The sequence below is a fragment of the Muntiacus reevesi genome, chromosome 2 (genome assembly GCF_963930625.1).
Source record: "Muntiacus reevesi chromosome 2, mMunRee1.1, whole genome shotgun sequence".
In the NCBI taxonomy this organism is placed as follows: domain Eukaryota; kingdom Metazoa; phylum Chordata; class Mammalia; order Artiodactyla; family Cervidae; genus Muntiacus; species Muntiacus reevesi.
Window position 1 is genome coordinate 50287215 of NC_089250.1, and position 19204 is coordinate 50306418.

General features: G+C 38.5%; 1 protein-coding gene across 2 annotated transcripts in view; it reads right to left on the bottom strand.

Moving 5' to 3' along the window:
- The window catches only part of ATRN (attractin), a 183377-nt gene that overhangs the window by 99313 nt on the left and 64860 nt on the right, over positions 1–19204 (bottom strand). For both annotated transcript variants that reach the window (XM_065921519.1, XM_065921520.1), the window contains exons 4-6: positions 16163–16291; positions 14282–14487; positions 12932–13100 (exon numbers count right to left, since the gene is read on the bottom strand). In XM_065921519.1, the coding sequence (XP_065777591.1) occupies positions 12932–13100; positions 14282–14487; positions 16163–16291 (504 nt within the window). The remainder of the gene's footprint in view (positions 1–12931; positions 13101–14281; positions 14488–16162; positions 16292–19204) is intronic.

The window sequence follows — 19204 nt, forward strand, 5'->3', positions numbered from 1 at the left end:
ATAAAAACTAAATGCAGAAAATTTATTAATGCTAAATATGTTCATATATATCAAAAGTCGCTTGTGTGTTATGTGCTCAGTTGTGTTCGATTCTTTGGGACCCCATGGACTGTAGCCCACCAGGCTCCTCTGTCCATAGAATTTTCCAAGCAAGAATACTGGAGTGGCTTCCCATTTCCTATTCCAGGGGATCTTCCTGACCCTGGGATCAAACCTAAGTCTCTGTGTCTCCTGCATTGGCAGGCAGATTCTTTACCACTGCGCCACCTGGGAAGCCCATATTCAAAATCTAAAGACATGTATGTGAACAAATGACAACACACTCTCAGGATACAGATTGTCTCTCAGATTTTCGTGGGGCAGGCAGGGGTCTTAACTAAATTAGCAATGTTTTATTTTCTAACCTGAATGGTAAATGTATTAGCATTCATTATTTTTCTCTAAACCCTTCCCTTTATCTTAAAATATTTTATACATGATTTGAAGCAAACATAAAATGATGACATTCATTAAATACAAATAACACTTAAATCAGTACCAGCTATTATTTTATGTATTTTAATATTTCAAATTTTTAAAAATACTTGAAAAATTATTTAGAAAGTAAATTCAATTTAATTTTAAAATTATAGATAATTTAATTTTGGACAGACTCCACTAACTTCCTGCTTTGAAAGTTGAAAACAGTAGCACCTATGTTTCCTCCCATTTCTTCTCCCAATTTGTGTTACATTTACATTGTCCAGGTTCAAATCATGCACATTTCATTCTATAATTTCAGAGTTACATAGTACTGGATCTACATTTTAGCTGAATCAATCTTCTCACATTCCTCTTACCACAACTTGTCCTTCTTGAGTCTTTATTAATTGGCTAGATTTCACTGTCAAATGGTTTTTCCAAGTGAAGCCCCTATGTGCACCTTCCCCTAAATTCTTTCATGTTGAAGAATACCTGCTTGCTAGCTTGAGAGGTGAATGTGTATAATACTCATGGGCCATCCTTTCTTTCCCACACACCTTGCTGATGCTGCTCCCCTGAATGCTGCTGGTACTGAATGTTGACAGTGGAGGTCTGCGGCCCGTCTGATTTTTTCCACTCTTGAGTGATTTGTTTTTCTGCTTGGAAGTCTATGAAGTCTTAATCATTCTCATTCTCTCACCCGCTCCTTTCTTTCCTCCCTCCCTCCTTTTCTCAATCAATCAATCAATGCATTTCTCTGTTTTTTTTTTCCCTTACTTTCTTTTTTAAAGACATAGTACCATACTTCACTTATGGTATAAATAATTTAAACGCATCTGGGTAAATGTTTTTAACAAAATGGACTGCATACTATTGCAACTTTTACGGCAATCTACAAAGCGTTTCCTGAGAAGAACTAGCATGACTTCTGAAAAACACATATATATCTTATGTTCAAGTTTGAAAGAAAGGAGCACAAAAACAGAAGGAAATGGTGAGAGCACAGAAAAAGTTTCCACATGACTCAATCCAAGTCTCTTTCAAGTGACATGGAAGGTGCTCAATCTGTATCTTAATGCATGTTACTTTTCCTCAGTCAACATGTCAGCCCAAGAGCTGGTCAGAGACACTAAGGTGCTGGCAGGTCCCCATAATCTGGTTTAGATAAACTGCCAAAAGATACGTAACAAGTTTTCACTCTTTTTTTTACAACACAGAGAAGCAAACGTAAGACAAGAACAATGCTGATGCAATAAAATGTAAAATACCATGTACTAAATAAATGCTCCTTCTTATGGGAGCGGAGTCCAAGATAAAGGAATACTCAATAACTAGTTCTAAGACCTGGACATGCAGTTAAGCAAAGACAAACCTCAGGAATTCAGAAATAGGTGCCTTCCATAAAGGTAGAGCCATTTCGCTCCCACACTCCTCCCTGACGGCTGGGAACACAATGCTCATCCTGCCACAGGGCGCATACTCTGCCCCTCCCAGTGGCCTGGTATTCCAATCACAGTTTCTAGCCATCCAAAGACCACAGGGTACGCTCTGTGGAGACTGAACATGACCTCAGCCAGAAGGAGGCAAAGAACTACCTGAGGTTCCCCACCCAATAACTTGATCAAGTTAGGTCTTATCACTGAACAATTATAAAATTCTTCCTGAAACATCTTGTGCTATTTCAATCCACCTGTTCTGTTAGGTTCTTTTCTCCAGTCACAGCAATTATCTATATTATATTGGATGTTCTGTCTCCCATGTATCTTTGCTTTCCTCTAATTAACTTTATCTGTATTCACTGGATCATGTGTATTGAGGTGTCAGCAGTTCAATTTTCATTCTAGGTTTTGCTGTACATAATTTATTTGTATTTCTTTACATGTGTAACCTCTCATTTCATCTCATTTTGTTATTATCATCTTCTTGTCTTTCAGCTTGTTTTCTGAATTCAGATTCTCATTATTTTGATTCATAGCACAGAGCAATTGGAAGAAATCTTCTGCTTTCAAGTTTACTTTTCCTCTATGATCAGTTCTTGTCAGTTTTATATGCTGTATTCTTTCCTTTTTACTTTTTCACCATAGATATCTGCATGCACTACAATGTCATTTCTTTCATCTTGCTGTGGTTAGACTGCTCTCCAGATATTACATTCCCAAAGTATGTGTGAATTTTCCTTTTTCCACTGTTATCTAAGACAAGTTAATCTTTCCATCCTAGTTTTAGTGTGAGAGTTGGCATTTTATGTTCTATCCCCTTCTCTGAAGTCTGAAGAAATGTTGGGGCTCAGATGTGGGTAGTATGTTAAGTATTAGAATAATATACCCAAAGTCTACTTACCTCTGAGATTTTGTTTAAGTGTCCTTCCTCAGAGATCAAATTTTGGGATATCCAAATTACACAGAAACTCTGACTTCTGGGTAGGGTCAGCCACTTGATCAATTTCCCCACTCTTTACCTGATCCTTCTCATCAACTACTTCTACTACTTGGTTAAAAGGTTTTAAAAAAAAAAAAACCCACAGTGATACCCAATCAGTTTACTTCTTTCTAGATTTGGGGCTATTAGTGTGAACTCTCAGAATTTCACCCATATGGTTTCTGCGGGTAAAGAAGGAGTCGGTCTTACTGTTCCAACATGCCTGTTTTAAGTTTATCGGATTAAGTTTAACTTATCAAGTTGCTCAATTTCTATTTTTTTTTTAACTTAAAAAGCAGCAATAACAACAAACACATTTTGCTCAAGGAAAGGAAATTCAGTGATGAAGTTTCAATTGGAAATCTCAAACCAGAAGACCAAGGCCATTTGTTTTGCAAGAGGACCCTTGGGTTACATGAAATAGGAACTGTTTTTTAAAGTAACAAAGCTTTGGGTTAACAGGGTCGTAAAGAAAACAGAGCGAGGGTAATTCCTGGAATATACTGGATTATCGATGATGATCAAATTTATGATCTAAAGTTCCAGAAATATTTCTTCTAAAATGTGTCACTACATTTGCTTTTCATGAGTCAGTAAAAATTTATTTGAAACTATATTAGTATTTACACAAAATACATAAAGCTATAAAATCACGTTTTGATCAACTACAAGTAGAAAACACGTTAAAAATCTAAAGAATAAGTGTGGAGATATATTCGTTAGATTACTCCTTTCTGCCCATGGATAATGCCAAGTAGGCTTCATTCAACCCCCCCTCATCCGCTGCTGTCATGTCTAAGTCAAGAGTCTCCCAAAGAGCTGGAAAATTATGGAATATCTTCATCAGGTTTGAGCTTTGAAAAAAAAAAAACAGATGTGAGTCTGAGGAGTCATTCTAGGCAACAGGGAATGCTCACAGACTGTGTGGTAATGGGGGATCCAAACACCAAGTGCTCCAGAGGCTGCATGTTCATCACGTATGTCATTGTGAAGGAGGTGGATGCAGCCATGAATGCAAGGCCACAAAGTGGATAGAAGAGACGTGTAACGAGAGAGGGAACTTTGGTTCCACATCTTACTCAAGAGAAGATTTTCAAAGTCCTGGTGTCCATTTAACTATGAAAAATATTTTTGCTGGTGGCATTAATGAAGACACTGAAGAACATTATCTAAGAGGTTATCTTGAACAGTAGGGGAAAACGTAGGTCATGACTGACTGAGGCAGTGGCAAAAAAGAGGCTTTTGCTTCTGTCACCTATTATGACCATGACTCCATAGACAAGATTGCTGTTCAGAAATACCACACAGTGAATGGCCATAACTGTGAAGTAAGGAAAGCCCTACCTAAGCAAGAGATGGCTAGTGCTTAATCAAACCAAAGAGGTCAAAGTGGTTCTGGAAACTTTGGTAATGTGAATGACAACTTTGGTTGTGGAGAAAACTTCAGTGGTCAAGATGGCTTTGGTGGCACCTCATGGTGGTGGTAGATATGATGGATGTGGGGATAGTTATAATGGATTTGGTAATGATGGAAGCAATTTTGGAGGTGGTGGAGGCTGTAATGATTTTGGCAATTACAATAATCAATCTTCAAGTTTTGGACCCATGAAAGGAGGAAACTGGAGGTAGAAGCTCTGGCCCCTATGTTGGTGGAGGCCAATACTTAGCCAAACCATGAAACTAAGGCGATATGGTGGTTCCAACAGCAGCAATAGCTATGGCAGTGGTAGAAGGCTGCAGACGGTTTTAATTACTGCCAGGAAACAAAGCTTAGCAGAAGAAGAGAGCCAGAGAAGTGACAGGGAAGCTATAGGTTATAACAGATTTGTGAACTTGGTCAAGTACAGTGGTGGCAGGGCCCAGCTGCTGCAAAGAAGATATGTTTTAGACAACACTCATGTGTATGGGTGAAAAACTCGAGGTCTGTATTTGTGACTAACTGTGTAACAGGTTATTTCAATTTCTGTTCTATGGAAAGCATAAAGCATTCCAACAAAGGGTTTTCATGTAGTGGGGTTGTTTTTTTTTCCCCACCCACGCAGTTGATTGCTAAATGTAATAGTTTGATCATAATGCTGAATAAATGTGTCTTTTTTATTAAAAATGTGCTGTGCAAAGTTAGTCTACTCTGAAGCCATTTTGGTAAACAACCCCAATGGTATGAAGCTAGAATTATTTCAGGGTGATGCTAGGTTCCATTTGAAATTTACTCACAAACTGCCTGGGTGGAGAAGCCATTGTCTTCAGAAACCTTGGTGTAGCTGAACTGACAGTTACTGTGTTGTGACCTGGAATTCACTGTAAAAAAGTCACCCAAGCTAAGTCATGGAGGTTTTTGGTTATTAACATAACTGTTGGTATATCCTATGTAATACATCTAAGTTGAATTATGGTACCAGATAAAGCTATAGATGGGGATGAAGCTTGTACTTCTTACAAATTATAATCACCTATCATAATCTGTAAGCAATAAACTATTTAATATCCTCAAAATAATAAATAAATTAAAATTAAAAAATAAATGTGGCTCATGAGGTATACCAGTCAAATAAAAGTAACAGCTGACAAAAATATTTCTAAGAACAAATATTTGTGAAGGAAACAGATAATTCACTTAGTCTCTTGTTCACTTGATAAATAATTATTTGAGCACATTCTATGCACTAAGCCAAATTGAGTGAATAAACAAGGTCTATAAACTTGGAGAATAGATAGTAGAAAAGGCAGAAAACGAGCAAGTACAACAATGGGCATGTTGGTGGAATTAAAGTATTAAAAATTATGAACACTGCTCTAAAGGAAATGAGAAATTTGAAAGAAAACAAGGAGCACCTGTCTGAACTGGCTTATCAGGGAGGATCTCATTATGGCACAGTTAACTGATAAGGTATGTAAGGGGCAAAAGAAACTAGCCCTGAGGTACAATGGCAGGAGCAGTCTAGATAGAGGGAACAGCAACCGTAAGTGGCAGCACTAGAAGAGGTGGTTAGATTAGGGATAGATTTGAAGGGTAGGACTAACAAGACCTGCTGACATACTGTTGGCAGACAGACACTAGGGTGGGCCTCATGATCCTTGGGTTCATTTGAGGAGGATCCATGATTTGCTTCTAACCAACAGAATATGTCAGAGATGATGAGATGTCATCTTCATGACCTCTATCCTGCTAGTAGCCTCAGTCAAAAGACTCTCCTTGTGGCCTGGTAAGCAGCCTTACTTCATTTTACTACTGGGAAAACCCTAGTGATAAGGAAATCTGGGCAGCCTCCAAGAACTATGAGGTGACCTCCAGTTGACAAACAGGAAGAAGTCAGGGTCCTTAGTCCTACAACCACCAGGAAATGGATTCTGCCAACAACTTGAAAGAGCTTAGAAGTGGATTCCTCCCCAGCTGAACTCCTAAGTTAGAACACAGGCCAGGGAACACCCTGACTGCAGTTAAGCCATGCCTAGACCCCTAACCAGCAGACACTATGAGGTAACGATATGTGTTGTTTTAATCTTCTAAGTTTATGGCAATTTACACAGCAAGAGATAACTAAACATATACTGATATGGAATATGAAAAAACAAGAAGTCAAGGATAACTACAAAATTTGGGGGCTTAAGCAAATAGAAGGATAGAATGGTCATTTACTAAGATAGGGACTTCTGGGGCAAGAAAAGGCTGGGAGGAAAGATCACTTTGGGACGCATGGCATTTAAGATGCCTGTTGGATAGTCAAAGACTGAGAGGTCAAATAAAGGGGTAGAGATATGAGAACAGGAGACAAATCAAGGATGCAGATATAAACTTGAAAGTCACCAGCTAAAGGCCAAGATATAACATGAGATCACTGAGAGAATAAATACACACACTCACCAAAGAGGACCAAGAGGACTGAGCCCTGATACACATCATCATTCAGAAGTTAGTCAGCTGAAGAGGAGGAACCAGCTAAGGAGGCTGAGAAGGAATGAACAGTTGGGGAAAAAAAAAAAAAAAAAAACATCAAGGAAATGCACAGTCCTGAAAGCAAAGTGAAGAAACTGTTTAAAAGAGGGAGACTAGTCATATTAAATATTGGTGAAAGATCAAGTAAGATGAGGACTAAGACTTGAAAATTTTAAATCCATTCCTTAGTCACACTAGCCACATTTCAAGTGTTCAAAAACATGTGGATAGTGATGTAACAGTGAGACATGACAGAGCACACGCTGAACATTTTCATCATGGTCAAAACAGAAACTGTCCACTGGAAAGAAAGAGAAGACAGAAAAATGAGCAAAGATGCTGCTGTTGTGGTTCAGCTGCTAAGTCGTGTCTGAATCTCTGTGACCCCCCACGGACTGCAAATTTCTCTGTCCTTCACTGTCTCCCGGAGTTTGCTCAAACTCATGTCCACTGAGTCGATGAAGCTATCTAAACATCTCATCTTCTGCTGCCCTTTTCTCCTCTTGCCTTCAATCTTTCCCAGCATCAGAGTCTTTTCCAATGAGTCAGCTCTTTGCATTAGGTGGCCAAAGGATTGAAGCTTCAGCAACAGTCCTTCCAATGAATATTCAGGGTTGATCTCCTTTCAGATTGACTGGTTTGATCTCCTTGCAGTCCAAGGAACTCTCAAGAGTCTTCTCTAGCACCACAATTCGAAAGCATCAATTTTTTGCCATTCAGTCTTCTTTACGGTCCAACTTTCACATCCATACATGACTACTGGAAGAAACCACAGCTTTGACTCTATGGACCTTTGTCGGCAAATGATGTCTCTGCTTTTTAACACAGAGGTTTGTCATATCCTTCCTTCCAAGGAGCAAGTGTCTTTTAATGTCAAGGCTACAATCACCATCTGCAGTGATTTTGGAACCCCAAAGATGGTATCTATCACTGCTTCCACTTTTCCCCTCTTCTATTTGCCATGGATTATGGGAACAATGCCATGATCTTAGTTTTTTTTTAATGTTGAGTTTCAAGCAAATTTTTTCACTCTCCTCTTTCACCCTCATCAAGAGGCTCTTCAGTTTCTCTTCACCTTCTGCCACTAGAGTGGTATCATCTGCATATCTAAGGTTGTTGATATTTCTTCTGGCAATCTTGATTCCAGCTTGTGATTCTCCAGCTCAGGATTTCACATGATGTACTCTGCACAGAAGTTAAATAAACAGGGTGACAATATACAGCCTTGTCATACTCCTTTCCCAATTTTGAACCAGTCAGTTGTTCCACATATGGTTCTAACTGTTGCTTCTTGACCCACATACAGGTTTCTCAGGTGACAGGTAAGGTGGTCGGGAACGCTCATCTCTTTCTAAGAATTTTTCACAATTTGTTGTGATTCACAGTCAAAGGTGTTAGCATAGTCAATGAAGCAGAAGAAGTTGAAGGTAGAACAGTAGAAATTCCTTAAATTTTTTCTGGAATTCCCTTGCTTTCTCTATGATCCAACAAATGTTAGCAATTTGATCTCTGGTTCCCCTGCCTTTCTGAAACTCACCTAGTTCATCTGAAGTTCTTGCTTCACACATTGCTGATGCCTAGCTTGAAGGATTTTGAGCCTAACCTTGCATGTGAAATGAGAATAATTGTATGATAGTTTGAACATTCTTTGGCATTGCCCTTCTTTGGGATTAGAATGAAAACTGACCTTTTCCAGTCCTATGGTCACTGCTGAATTTTCCAAATTTGCTAACAAATTGAGTGCAGCACTTTAACAGCATCATCTTTTAGGATTTTAAATAGCTAAACTGGAATTCCATCACCTCCACTAGCTTTTTTTTTTTTTTTTTTTTAAATAATGCTTCCTAAGGCCCCCTTGACTTCACACTCTAAGATGTCCAGCTCTAGGTGAGTGACCACACCATCATGATTATCCAGCTCATTAAGACCTTTCTTATACAGTTCTATGTATTCTTGCCACCTCTTCTTAATCACTTCTGCTTCTGTTAGGTTCATACCATTTCTGTCCTTTATTGTGCCCATCCTTGCATGAAATGTTCCCTTGATATCTCCAATTTTCTTAAAGAGAACTCTGGTCTTTTCCATTCTATTGTTTTCCTCTATTCTTTGCATTGTTCATTTAAGAAGGCCTTCTTATCTCTCCTTGGTATTCTCTGGAACTCTACATTCAGTTGGGTGTATATTTCCCATTCTCCCTTGTCTTTCGCTTCTCTTCTCTTCTCAGCTATTTGTAAAGCCTCCTCAGACAACCACTTTGCCTTCTTGCATTTCTTTTTCTTTGGTGTGATTTTGGTCACTGCCTCCTGTACAATGTTACAAACCTCCTCCATAAGGAAATCAACTATGGATATTCTTTGGAAGGACTGATACTGAAGTTGAAGCTCCAATACTTTGGCCATCTGATGCAAAGATCTGACTCACTCGAAAAGATCCTGAAGCTGGGAAAGACTGAAGGCAAACGAAGAAGGGGGCAGCAGAGGATGAGATGGTTAGATAGCATCACTGACTCAATGGACATGAATTTGAGTAAACTCCGGGAGATAGTGGAGGACAGAGGAACCTTGCATGCTAGAGTCCACGAGGTTGCAAAGAGTCAAACATGACTTAGTGACTAAACAACAACAAACAATAATCATTAAAAAAAATAGCATGGAATGTATTCATAGATATCACAAGAAGAGATAAAGCTGAGGATGACCAAAAGGGGAGAGGGACAACTGAACAATAAAAACCAGTAAGGTAATCTTTATCTTTCAAAGCTGAAATGGGAAACAGGGCCACTAGCTCAGAAGGAAAATAGGAGAAAATGTGGTAGAGATCTAAAGAATGAAAAGAAAATATGACAGCTGAGCAGGAGAATGAGAGAGGGAACGTGAGAGAATTAATGAGGCGTAAGCTCCCGCAGGAGTCAGGGATTATTGGCATTATCTCCTGGGCCTGTACATTCATGTGCATGGCCGCTCAGTCATGGCCGACTCTTTGCGACCCCACGGACTGTAGCCCGCCAGGCTCCTCTGTCCAAGGAGGGTTCCAGGCAAGAATGTTGGAGTGGGTTGCCATTTCCTTCTCCATCTGTACATGCATATCTTTTGCCAAACTTGTGCAACTGCTACTTCTTCAAATACTTTTTTAGACACACCCAGTTCCTCCTCTCCTTCCAGGGCTCCTCTGGTGACAGAAATGTTAAGATATTTTGTTACAATCCACAGGTCTCTGCAATTCTGTTCATTTTTTAAAAATGTTCTATTTTCTCTGTGTTGTTCAGATTAAGGAATTTCTACTGTTCTACCTTCAAGTTCACTGATTCCTCTGTCCTCTCCTTTCTATTGCTGAGAGAACTGCTGAAGCATTTTTTATAATGGCTGCTTTAAAATCTTCGTCAGATAAGTCTAATATATGTGTCACCTTGGTATTAGTGTCTCTTGGTTGTCTTTTCTCATTCAAGTTGAGATTTTTCCTGGCTCTTAGCATGTCAAATGACTTTCAACTGAAATCTGAACATTTGGGGCATGATGACATTAAGACTTTGGATCTTATTTAAATCTCCTGTTACAGCAGGCCTCCTCTGACACCACCCCAGAGGAGAGACAGAAGGTCCACTCATTCTTGCTATTGCTGCCAGGCCAGGGTAGAAATCCCCACAGTGACTTCACTGATGTCACAATAGTCAGGGAGACCTCATTAATGCCTGGTGCAGAAGGTCCCAGCTCTCTAACTGGCCTTCTTTAACCCTACCTTGGTAGGATGGAGGGGGGTGATTGGAGCACCTCACTATCTCCTAGCATTAAGTGGAAATTTAGACTCTACACTTACACTTTCCAGGGAGGGATGTGGGTGAGGCCATAGTTCTTTCTGTGGTGTTTGGATAGGGTAGAATGGTTATTATCTAAAAGTTTTCTGTCTTGCTAACTTGCCCCTTTCCTGGTCCTCATGCTAGAGAAAACAGGGTTTTCTTGGGTTTTTTCAGCTTGTACCTATTAACATTTCCAGACTGCTGATTTTTTCAACATCAAGTCTGAGAAATTACGAAACAAAAGTAGAATCCTCAGAACTTACCATTATGTCATTCTTTGGTTCTTGGGTAAGACTGCCTTCTTCAGAGTTTCCTTATGTTTGTTTTGTATGTTGTTTTATATATAATTTCAGGGCTTTTAATTATACTTACCATACAAAGAACAGGGCAAAACAACCTTCATTTATTTGTGATTTTAAAAAATTTCCTTTTTCATATTCTATTTCTTTTTTTTTCATATTCTATTTCCAAAAGAGTTATCTGCTGTGTTTACTCTGTGTGTTCCTTCTAAGTTTGTCTTTAATTCTGAAATTATTTTAAAATTCTTTCCTAATTTCTATCATCTCTTTTCTGAAATGTTCTAGTTCTGGTTATATTGTTCTTTAATGTCTTTTAAACTTCTCTTCTTTTTAGCTTATTTTGGAATACTAAGTTATAATATTTATCAGTTTTGTGAATATATTTTTCTATTATGCTTACATGTTTGAAGGGGTGTTAGCCTAGTTATTCTCTTCTTTTCTGTAATAACTTTCCATGAGATTTGACCTTGATATTTTTCTGTTGCTGAACTTTAAGTAAAATTACTTTTTCCTGAACTCTTAGAGGAGGAGTTTTATTTAGCTAGTTTTTCTTAATTTCTTAGCTCACTAGCTCCTCTTCTGTTGTAGTGCACTGTCCAACTATCCTGCACCATACTTGCTGAGATCTCCTGACTCTGTTCCCTTCCCAGACTGATATCTGGATGTTTCTGAACTTTTTCTAGGCTGTCTCTGTCCTATTTGATGTGAATTTTATTTCCAGCAGCATTTCCTCAGTTTGGGGCTTTCTCCTACAAAGAGTCTTTGACTAGTTCATTTTGAGAGTTAATAAGTCAGAATCCGCTTCAGCCTCTTCAGATCCTACTACAGATCCCTTGAACTCATCTAGATTTTGCATACTAGAATATGCAAAATCTTCCCAATTACATTGCTGTTCTCAAAGCAGCTTGCTGAGTTTCCCAGTGGGTTTTTGGGTTTACTGTTGGTGTGCCCACTGCTCCCCTCTGCTTACTGTTACAAAGATACTGACAGCACATTGGTCTTATAGCTGTCAATGGTTTAACTCCACCCATTCGAGTAGATAGATGCCTTTTGTCCAAGTTTGTTATAGATGCTGCCCCTATGTCTTACTTGTTTTGTGCTTTAATTTTTAAATTTTATTCATTTACTTACTTTTGGCTGTGCTGGGTCTCTGTTACTGCACAGGCTTTTCTCTAGCTCTAGAGAATGGGGGCTATTTTTTACTTGCAGTGCATGGGCTTCTCATTGCAGAGCACAGTCTCTAGGGTGTGCAAGCTTCAGTAGTTGTGGCTCCTGGGCTTCACAACTATAGCGCACAGGCTCAGTAGTTGTGGCTCCTGGGCTTCACAACTATAGCGCACAGGCTCAGTAGTTGTGGCTCCTGGGCTTCACAACTATAGCGCACAGGCTCAGTAGTTGTGGCTCCTGGGCTTCACAACTATAGCGCACAGGCTCAGTAGTTGTGGCTCCTGGGCTTCACAACTATAGCGCACAGGCTCAGTAGTTGTGGCACACAGGCTTAGCTGTTCTGTGGCACGTGGGATCTTCCTGGATCAGGGATTGAACCCGTGTCTCCTGCACTGGCAGGTGGTTTCTTCACCACTGAGCCATCAGGAAAGCCCTCTGTGTTTTAATTTTTAATGACTATGTTTGGGGGATTCAGAAGCCAAACTACCACTGTCATATTTCCAGAATTCCTTAATGAATAGATGTTGATTTTTTACACCATTCATTAGCAGAAAATGTTTAGGAAAAGTTTACAGGGTGCAAAATCAGCACAAGTATTTATAAATTTCTACTCAAAGTCAATCTCCATAGTTAATTCCACTATGGAAATATATTCTCCCTTCAGGATGAGCAGCATGGAACCAGCAAACAGATCTTGAACCCTGGGAAATATTAGAGAATGACATAATTTCCCCCTAGTAAATTATAAATTCAAGTCACTTAACCTACAGAAATGCTAATTCTTTTTACTTATCTCTATTTTAACTATCTTCAAAATGGAAAATTAAGCTTCTTATAAAAATGTTTAAAACAACTTACGCTAGAACCATGTTGTAATCTGAGTGGTTGAACATATATCCGCCAACAACCCACATTATATTTCCATTGACCACAGCTTTATGAGAGGCTCTGGGGAGCTTTAGGTCAGAATATTCCTCTCGTGTCCAAAATGACTGGTTAGCTGGCACAGGAACTGAACATCCAGGACCTAACAAAACATAACAGATTAGCTTTACAAAGTGCAGCTTTCAAATTACTGCATTTCATGAATTCCCTGGTGGTCCTGATGTTAGGGCTCCACCCTTCCACTGCAGCGGGCACAGGTTAGGGAACTAAGATCCCACATGCCGTGCAGCATGGCCAAAAATAGAAAATTACTGCATTTCAAGTTTTAATCATCCAAATCCAACAAATATCTAAAGAATGCTTGTAGTCTTTCCTTTAGCATCTAAATATCAGACAAATCCCTTTAATTTGCACTTTCAATTTACTCAAAGCCAGTGACCAAGGATAATCTCTAATAAAATTTAAAATCACACACTTTCTACTGAAGACCTGACTATATCCAGGTTAGGATTTTTTAGTAATGAAATACTTGCTAAGCAGCTCTCAGAAGAAAGAGTGGACAAAGGAATTATTAATTCAAATGAAAAACCTTATAGAGCTAAAATGTAAAGACTAGTCCTGGATGTGTTATAAACTATCCATTTCCTGGAAAATCAAGAAACTCCATTTCTGTGAGGTTTGGCTTCTGCTCCAGCAAATTGGAAGTTAGTCAAATACTTCAATTGTTTAACTCCTCAATGTAAGCCAAATTGAATAAGCTAAAGCATTTAAACAAGCATATTTCTGGAAATTCAAAATAAAAGTGTTCTGAGAAAGGAGTAAATGTATAAAAAATAAATAACTAAATCAGTAACAGCCATTAATCACCTACCCCTTGAAGAATTTGCTAAAGGGGTTGTTTAGTAATCTTTATCTGCACTAACTGACTGCTTTAGGATTCTACTGCATAATAAACTCCAACTTACTGTGAATTTATTGAAAGTTTCTGTGGAGAAACCATTATTGTCAGCTCTTGTCCCACATCTCGGCTTGGGTCTCTGCTATGTCTTATGGCTGAGACCAAGTTCTCTAAATTCATGAATGAACTATGAAGAATATTAAAGTGTTTCAAAACTCTATAAAGAGACCACAATCATACATTTATAAAATTCAAAGATTTGTAAGAAGTTGAATAAAGAGCTATGAAAATTTAAATGCCTCCTGATATATGATTGATATAAATGTTACAGATACTAGGAACAAAGTGAATCTACAATTTATTAAGCTAGAAACATTCTATGAATTAAAAGAAAAAAAAAAAAAAAGAAAGAAAAACATTCCTACCCTGCCACTCTGAGAAGCAGGAGCATCCTCTGACATCACTTGAATTGCAGATGCCTCGATGAGGAAAACCACAGTTATTTACACAGTGAGGAATGTCACACGCTTCACCTTTCCAGTTTTCAGAACATTCACATTGAACAGTGTTGCTGCTATTACTGATCTTACACTCTCCTCGGCCTGAGCAATTATTCGGACACATGTCAAAACTATAAAAATAGTGGAGGGAAATTAAATCAATACAAAGCAACACTGACTAATTTAGCAGAACTTCCTCCTACATAAGGCTTAAGAAATCTCACTATCTAGCCAGTTCACAAGTATAACTGCAGTACTTACCATTCAGCCTAAATGGGGTCACTCAACCCTGCAGAGCTAGGCAAGTAATAAAATAAAATTAAACCTGTTGGATTCTCATAAAAGAGACAAATTAGCCCACAAATGATGAGCATTATAAAACTGCCAAATGTATGCTTACAAGTCTGGACAAGAAAAGGAAAAAACAAACTAACAACAATACACTACCATCCTCATTCCTCTGGATTGTCTCTGAAAGTTTACAGAATTTGTTTAAGATTACTGCACAGATTGGTGTATTGTAAATTTCTTAGTAAGCTTACCTACCTATCTCAGATGGGAGAAAAGAGAAGGGCAGTTTAACTTAATACGTGAGTTTAATCATAAAGTGTTGCATAGCAACGTGACTTAATTATATTGACAATACTTTGAAAAGACATAATTCAGATTTTAAAAAGGGGAGATAACAGGATTAGAAGATACTATAACAGTGTAAAGCTGAAAGTGAAAGGCAAGAATAATGGAGTGGGTTGCCATTTCCTTCTCCAGGGGATCTTCCCGACCCAGGGATTGAACCCGGGTCTCCAGCAATGTAGGCAGATTCTTTACTGTCTGGGTATAACATTCATGCCTACACCCAAATGTCAGTTCATGATACATCTATAATAAAATTTTGAAAGTGTTTGCATTCAGTATTTTCATAAGCTATGTTTAATTTAACACAATAAATGCACATGCCTACTTTTCAGGCCCAGGCTTGTGATGAGCTGCCCAGGTTGCCAAGTCACAAAGCTTGGATACCTAAAAAACTGAATCACCATACTAATCAAGATAAGGACAGCTTTAAACAGTCTTGAAAGTTTACTGAGATCCTGAGAAAATGTGCAAGAAAAAGAACTTAGCATAAAGGTTACACAGGGGGGTCACTAGCTATAACAGAAGTTGTCAAATATATTATGTAAAAGGCCAAATAATATGTATTTTAGGTTTTGTGGGTCACAGAACTTCTTATCACAGACCCCACTGCTTATGGAATTTTACGAATTTAACTATTTATGAAAATATACATTAGAAGGAAAAAAAGGAAAAGACAGAGTGAGCCTCTCTCCTACCACAACAAATTCCAAAAGCTGCTCAGAGTCTGTGGTCTACATTTCCTTTGTCATCAATGGCCAACCTCTTAGTACATGAAAACTACTAATGTTTGTTAAATTGCACTTAGCCAACTCCTTCAATGTTTTTATCCATTAGTGGAAATGGACGATGCCCCTCTTTTTCAGGAGAAACTCAACAGCAGCAAGACCTGGGTTGCAACTGCGGTTCCACAACTTTGACAATTTACCTTTTCCTGCCAGTTTCTTCATTTATAAAAGAAGTAGAAAAACAGTGCCTGTATCTGGGTTTTGGTTTGTTTTGTTTTTATATCTGAGTTTTTAAAAGAACTTTAAATGAGAAAATTCATGCAAACTGCTAGCACAATGCCTGGCACACTATAAACCTTCAATATATGTTAGTCATTATTATTGTTAAAACAAAGTATACAGTCTTCTGAAAAAAAATCACAAATATTAAACTTAAATATCTTACTTGTAAGTGATATTAAATCCAGTCAAGTTATAAGCAGCATCACTAAAAAAATGCAGCAGGGCATAACCTGATGTGGCAACAACCTCTGGGACAGTCTCATTGCCGTCTCTCTCAGGAACAATGAGGCCGCTGAAATGAAAACACATGTCTTATAAAGGGAAGCACAAGAAGAGACACATCATATGGTGATGGACACAAATTCAACCGGATTTCACTCTTCTAATTTGAAAAGTCACTTCTAGGAAGAAAGGTAAATTCCTATGATAAATGCACAGGAACAGATCTGAATCTTTTGCTAGGCTCTCCTCTATTCTAGGGTGTATTTCTAATGAGATTTGAAATCAGTGACCCTATTCTTTTTTTAGTAGAATTTTTTATAATATTCCTCTGAAAAACTGAGTAAACCTCTACAATCACAGAATGTAACAAACTTTATTAGCTGAAGGATACCAAACATACACCACGAAAGGTTTGCAAAGTAAAAATAGAAATAAAAGTCTGATACACAAACACCCATAATTACAATACTATTAGCATTCTGATGTATTTTATTTGCCTAACTGATGCCATACTACACCTTATATCCTATTTTTCTAAGTAATAGTCCACAGTCTTTCTATGTCTCTAACTCCGTCAGAGCTTTTAGAACCTTACTCAGAGCTCAGCACACAATAGTATCTGTTGGGTCTTTGTAAAGAGAAAGAACTACTGAGTCCAAGGGTCTAAATGATGGTTTTAAGGCTCTTAATCAATATACCAACTTGCTTTCCAGAAGAGAGATGCTGACTTGAAATCCCACCAAGACACCTCATCCTGACAAGGAGGATTATCTGTCCTATTTTAGCTTGGCTAGCTTAATACATGAAAGTGATCTTTTTAACTATGGTTTTGAGCTTCTCTTATGCTCCTGAGTTTGATTTTTCCTATGTTTACTTTCCATCTTTTGCTCTTCTTCACATGCTCATATCTTTTGCCCAGTTATTGTTCAGTACCACCATAATTTCATTCAGAAAAAGCCTAACTCCTTATCAGGCCCTGTGTAATCTGTTCCACACACAACCCCATCCCATGAACAAACATCTCATCTATTACAAATGGTCCCCCAACTTATGGATGGTTCCATTTAAAATCTTTTGACTATAATTTTTTGACTTACAATGGTACAAAAGGTACTCATTTTCAGTAGGAACTGTACTTAGAATTTTGAATTTTTACTTTCTCCCAGGCTAGTGATATGCTATATGATGCTCTCTCATGATGCTAGGCCCAGGCACAGAGTTGCAGCCCTCAGTCAGCCACATGATCACAGGGGTAAACAACCATGTACAATTACTCTGTGCCCAGACAACCATTCTGCTTTTCACTTTCAGTACAGTATCAATAAACTACATGAGATAGTCAACATTAATTATAAAATAGGCTTTGTGTTAGATGACTTTCCCAACTACAGGCTAATGTAAGTGTTCTTAGCACATTTAAAGTGGGCGAGGCTAAGCTATGTTGTTCAGTAGGTGAGGTGTATTAAATGTATTAAAATATTTTCAGTCTATGATGGGTTTATCAGGATGTAATCCCATCATAAGCTAAAGAAGATCTGTACTTTATTCCTTTCACTCGCTCCACCCCAGACACGCTGGCTTCTCTTCTTTCCTAGGGCACACATTTTGGGGCCTACGATTGTCTTAAATGCTCCTTCATTATGACCTAACAATTCTATTTCTTAGTAGAAGAAACACTTGCTCATGTACACAAAGACAAATATATAAGACTCCTCACTATAGCACTATTCAGAATGAGAACAGGTTGAAACCACAAAAATGGTCATTCAGGAGCTGGATGAATGAATCATTACATACATGGAGGTCTCTAGGACTAACAAGGCACTCATCAAGCCATTCTGATGAGTAGGAAAAAAAAAAACCAAGCATTAAGACAATAGGCCTAGTGTATGTGTACATTTATGTGTATTTATATAAGTGCATATAAAAATGAGTGGAAGAGCATATAGGCAGGGTGTGAGGAGAAAGAAGCGATAGGATGTTCATTCAACAAGTTTTTAATATGAAGGCAGAATTCTAGGAACTCAATGACCCTGAAGGTGCTCTCAGTTCAGTTCAGTCACTCAGTCGTGTCCAACTCTTTGCGACCCCATGAACCGCAGCACGTCAGGCCTCCCTGTCCATCACTAACTCCCAGAGTTTACTCAAACTCATGTCCATCGAGCAGTGATGCCATTTAGCCATTTCATCCTCTGTCGTCCCCTTCTCCTCCTGCCCCCAATCCCTCCCAGCATCAGGGTCTTTGGGTTGCAAAATAGTGAAACATTCTCTACTATGTATTCAACTGACAAATACTAAGTACTTACTATAAGTAAGCCACTGTTCTGGGTACAGTAAAGACGCCTCTGCCCTTACGGAAGTTCACCTCTCAGAGAAAGAATAAATAAGCCTAGATAATCAGTCCCCCATGCCTGGCCCACAGGTGTGTAAACGTAATGTCAGGCAGAGGTAAAGGCTATAAATGGAAATAAAACATTAAAAGAACAGAAAGTACTACTTTAGAAAGGGCATTTAGGGATGGACTCTTGGAAGAACTGACATTTGATCACAGACCTAAATGAAGGTTTCAACCATCACCATGCTTTCATCAGTTTTATACACCAGAACTCTAAAACACTGAGGGATAAGTACTTGAAAGAGTAGGGTCACCCAGAAAAAGGCAAGTCAAAAGCAACGTTGGCATAACAAACACTGGCACAGGAAAAGACTGGGGACTTCGGTCACAAGTTGGACACTCTCTGTTATTCTAGCATGAATTTTAAGATCATAGAGATGTGAACTGCGATTCTTGTTCCAAAAGCCTAAGCATGTTATTAACATCTCTGAGCCTTAGCTTCCTCAAAAGCACAATGAAGGAAATTCTATCTACCTCACGACCAAGTAATAAGAATCAAACTGTTAAAGCAAGTGAAGTGTTTAAATAGCATCTCACACTAGTAGATGCCCAGTAAGAGATGGCTTCTAGCACTTATTATTTATATGG